General features: G+C 36.7%; 1 protein-coding gene across 1 annotated transcript; it reads right to left on the bottom strand.

Annotated features, from left to right (window-relative positions):
* Positions 1-795: 795 nt before the first annotated feature.
* Positions 796-4554, bottom strand: LOC103964176 (protein cornichon homolog 4-like). The gene is made up of 4 exons (XM_009377078.3): positions 4245-4554; positions 2852-3033; positions 1311-1433; positions 796-1214 (listed from the first exon to the last, which is right to left on the bottom strand). Exons 1-4 carry the CDS (start codon positions 4314-4316, stop codon positions 1181-1183), a joined length of 411 nt encoding a protein of 136 aa, XP_009375353.1. The 5' UTR covers positions 4317-4554; the 3' UTR covers positions 796-1180.
* Between the last annotated feature and the right edge of the window lie 657 nt (positions 4555-5211).

The following is a 5211-nucleotide window of genomic DNA, read 5'->3' as shown; positions in this document are numbered from 1 at the left end:
TAAAGATTACTAAAAGGAATATAAAAGATATCCCTAGATACTTTAGGATTTACACAATTACAGTCATATTCCAAATATGACTGCAACAATATAATTATTAATAAAAAAATCTATAGTCAATTCAATTTCATTTTGATTGGTTTCAAAGTAACCAAACCAAAATAGATCGGTTTGGTTCAACTTTTAAATTATCTAACTTTTCTTCTTGCTGAAAACCGAACCGAACCAACAAAAATAGTTTGGATAAACTAATTTGGTCAGTTGAGTCGGTTTGATGCCCACCCCTAATTAATAGGAACTGTCATCAGTTGAATTAGAACGCGAATCGAACCTTTTTGATCAATGAATTACACCCTAATCAACATTAATCAGTCACATAAACAACAAATCGAACCTTGTAATTGAAGGAAAGAAGTGAAATTGGCGTCCGAGTGGAGCTAAAATGTCGCCTAGGTCATCAATTTTGTTTGTTTTTGTTTTTGGTGTCTTTTTTTTTTTTTTTTTTTTTTTCTTTTGAACAAACAATATCATGGAGGCCTAAGACACTAATCAACATTAACGCGTAAAGACACACAACAAACCGAACGTCAAACACTCAATTTCGGCGAAAGGACAGGAAAAAACTTTACAGTAGTGACAGAGAAGGACTATGAGGAACACAGAATTCAACTATACTCCAGTGAATCCTGAACCACACGACCTAAAACATAAAAGCAAAGCAGACACCAAATAACACTACTTTTTTTTTTTTGGACTACTTATGGCTTGATGTAAACTTGGAAAATTGATCATGGATGAAATACAAGTAAATAGAAGCTAAATTGGACTGAAATGTATCGATGCATCACCTTGCAACGCGTGGGAGTACGGGTTGTTCATCACCGTACATACACCACCTCTTCTTTGCAAACATCAAAATACCACCCTAAGAGTTTTAGATTGCTTGAACCTGCAAATCTATAAAACACAACCCTAAATCCCTCAAACTTACAGAAGTGTTATACGAAAATGTCAGAGTACTGTACCAAATTAATTTACGATCCAATCTCCCACAAATTACATCATTTGTAATTTAGTGGCAATAAATCATGACAAGGAGCAGCAATTAGTATCAACCGTGCAGACAGGGCAATTGTTTCCGAATCTGAATATTTCCGCTGAGGCAGCCATTGTCCCCCAATTATTCATGGTCTTCCAATGCAGTTAGAATCATCCTACAACAAATGTATGAGCCAGAGATGTAACAAAGCGGTAATTAACAGAAAGAAAAAGAACTCAAAGAATAAGTGCAAATGTCTGAGAAACCGTACCAGAATATCGAGAGAAACAGGAGGACGACAAGATAAAAGAGTTTGAAAAGCCGGATCTTCTTTTCTTTGTGGAGCATATTGAATATCTCAGTAACATCTACCAGGTGATTCTTTCTCATATACCTAATCAAAACAGCAGGATGTTTAGTCAGAAAACAAAACAGCTAACAACACCAAGACACGATCACTGTAATAAAAGAAAAATTGGTCCATATATCATGGCTACATCATATGGTCCATGGAAATAGGGTTTAAGTCTCATCAACGAGCAACATACCATACCATTTCCATGTACGATAAATGCTAGCAACCTTTGCATTTGGACCTTTTTGTTGGAATTTTAGATCGATGGACCCGGGGGCCCCACTCTAACGACAACGATATTGTCCTCAACTTGGTAATTACCACTTGCCCCATCCGTCAGGTGTGAGATCTTATCACAAAAACCTCGGTATTAAATAGAGTGGGGTAATCCTATTTAAAGTCATTATATTTGACTTCCCCCACTGATGTGGGATAGCTATCATGCCCCCTTGCGCGGGACTTCATTTAGTGGTTCACATGTGGAGATCCACACATCGGCAATTGAAACTCAGAGGTTGGCTCCAATGGAGTCCAAACTTATTTTCACTCCTTCCAGGCGGATGCCAGCTCTATATTAAGAGTCCAGGTTTGTTTCCAAGCCCACACTTCCTGGTGACAAGCACTTTGGCTTGCACGGGCTCGTAATCAAGGCCCTCTGATACCATGTTGGAATTTAGATTGACGTGCCCGAGGTGCCCCGCTCTAACGACACCGATACTCCCCAACTTGGTAATTACCACCTATCCAATCCGTCAGATGTGAGGTTTTATCACAAAAGGCCTTGGTATTAGTTAGAGTGGGTTAATCCTATTTAAAGTCATTATATTTGACTTCCACCACCGATGTGGGATAGCTAACACTTTTCACTTCTTCACATAACATGTGCAATTTTTTTTTACAAGACTTTTAATATTTTCTATTTTTCATCATTAATTCCTATTCAAAAGCATTAAAGGTCATATTTTTGTGTGTAAAGAGATGACATGTCTCAATTGAAGAAGTGAAAAGGTCCAAATGCATCCAAATATCAACAATAGAGTTTGAAGCCTTGGAGAAGCGTTCTAATATTTATCTTAATAGAATATTATGCATCATTTGTACGAAATTTTTCCACCCCCACCCCACTGTCACATATTTATATATAAGGGCGTGCTTAGATGTCTACAATTTTAGAGCAAAAGTACATGACTTTAACTTTCTAACCGAAAAACTTGTGATATAGCTGCCTCCCTAGCCCTCCACCCCGGGCGATTCAACTCTAGCTTCTGAGTGTTTATCTTGTCATTCATCTCAAGGATTATTTCCCTTTTTGTTTGATTTTCTATCGACTATTACTTTTGCATATTTCTTGATTTTGATAATCCTAGCTTCCACCTTTCCTTATCGTTGCTTAGGTTCCAACTTTACAATAATCACAATGCATAGCATTAGAATATATGGAATGCAAGAGAACTTACAGTTTCACATTATAATAGAGGTATGGACCACAAAACAGTGACATGCACCAATGCCCTGTTATAAGAAAGAAAGCACACAAAACTCCTTCTGTAATATACTCTGGCAAAATCACTCTGTTTATCCGATTTGAAGAGTCATAAGGGTTGATATAATCAAACTCAAGATCTGCCAGGCACATCAGCTGCAACAATTTTGTAAGTGTTAATTTCATGTTTTATATCGCTAAACAAGACAAGAGTAGCAATAGCATTATGCCACAAGGATGCTATAGCATATATAAAAATCAACCATATATTAAGTATACTTTCCAACACACTTTCAACCACAAAAAAATGTAGTTACATCTTTGTCCCAGCATAATCTTAACACCAGCCAATTCAATTTCAAAACAGTTGATCTCTGAGCCATAGCATTACCATCACCAATCCAACATTAATTAGCGATTAAGCACCACAACAAGCTACTGTAAAAGTTAACATAATGGGGTTACCAATCCAAGTCCAGTAAAACTGTAAAATGGAAGGACAAAAACAGGCAGCACAAGAAAACCTTAACTAGTAACTACCACGGCTAAAGGATAAAAACCACAAACTTTTGGTTCCATGTCTTCCATAATGAATATGGAATTCAACCAAAGATGTCATTTTTTATCCTTTTCCAAAAGAAAAAACTTTGGTGACAGTTTCAGTTCGATAAATGTTTCTGTTGTTCGTACATTTTGGTTAAACAATTCCAATCTCTGGTCCCATGAATCTGGGAAAACTTCATCCCAACGCCATAAGAAACAAAAAGAAACTAAGGGGCAGGCAACTGAACACCATTACAAAAGAATAAAAACGTAAACGAACTAAAATGAAAAGGCACTCTAAGCATCCTACCTAAGGAAAGAAAAAGCATTTTACTGTTGACTAGTGAAGAATGCTACGAAATAAGCCATAGCAATGCACGATTAAACTCGAAGTAAGCCATAGCAATGACGATTAAGCTTGAAATAAGCCTTAGCAATGCACGATTAAACTCAAAATAAGCCATTGCAATGCACGATTAAGCTCGAAATAAGCAGAGAAACTAACGTGCTACACGACACACACAATTTACCCAAAAGGGAAAATGTATTTCAATCACATCTAGCATAATCACCTAATTTCTTCATTCTTTTATAGCCAAAATATAAAGAGACTGTCAAAAGCGCACATTTTCATATACATACAGAGACCCTTTAAACTAAAAGTAACATTTTGATGATCAAGGTATAAAATTTCTTCTTTTCAGGAGTAAATTTAAATTATAAAATTGAAATTAAAAAAATGAGCTCATAAAAGTGTGAAAAAATCGAGATTAAATAGATAAATCGATTGAAATTGAAAGGGAGTTTTCTAGGGAGGATTTGACCTGGAAAACAACAAGGGCGAGCAGGGCAATGAGGAAGAAGAAGGAGATGAGCCAAACGTAGAGATCTCCCATGCTCACTGCCTTCTCTTCCTCTCTCAGTCCTGACTTCTAACTTCGATTCTATGTGCGCACGATAGCAGCCCCACAGTCTGAGATGTGCTAACAGAGGCGCATGGTGCGCAGTTCGCGCGGCTGGTTGGGTCTGTGGCTTTTGCTGTGGGTGTGAAAGGATCGGAGCGGAACTTTTTTGTTCTTTCGGACGGTCGGAAGAGGAGACTGAGGATTCGGTGGTCAAGGCGGTGCATTTATTTTTTTTCATAATCAAAGACCGATAATACCCATTCTTCCCAGGTGTATTTTTAGCACAACCATATATTTTACACTAAAATAAAAAAATTCGATTAAGTCACATAATAAATAATTTAATTTGATATTAAATTCGTCACTCACCAGATTCGAATTAAGACCTCTCACTTACAAGTGAAGATGAATACCATCAGACTATTGTATTGAGTGGCTTCACAATGGGCTAACAATAATACGGTTCAAATTCACCTTTGGCGAGAATCGAATCTAAGACTTCTCACTTACAAGTGAAGAGGAATACCACTAAATCGTAACAAAACAATTTAAATAAAGAGAGCTGCTAAACCTAACTCATTGCCCTATTTGTTTACTCACTTTTTAATAAAAATATTAATAACACATTTGTTTTTAATAGAAAGAAAATTTATTCAAAGAGAAACCTCGAGTACAACAATTTCCGGTACAATAAAAAAGAAAAGCATTTCTAAGAATAGTGGGTAAGGACCTATCCCATATATAAGTGTCCAACTCTAGTATTGACATCAATTAGAAAATTCAGCGCCCAAAAGACATGAGCCCAAGGTAGAGAAGAAGGTATCGTGCCAATAATTTGATGTCCTCAATAATAGTCTTCAATTGCCAAGATGTTTTGCGCTTGGTC

Source organism: the organism of the source record quoted next, unplaced genomic scaffold (assembly GCF_019419815.1).
Source record: "Pyrus x bretschneideri cultivar Hongxiangsu unplaced genomic scaffold, Pyrus_bretschneideri_v1 Contig3, whole genome shotgun sequence".
Lineage (NCBI taxonomy): Eukaryota > Viridiplantae > Streptophyta > Magnoliopsida > Rosales > Rosaceae > Pyrus > Pyrus x bretschneideri.
This window is presented reverse-complemented; position numbering and strand designations above follow the sequence as displayed.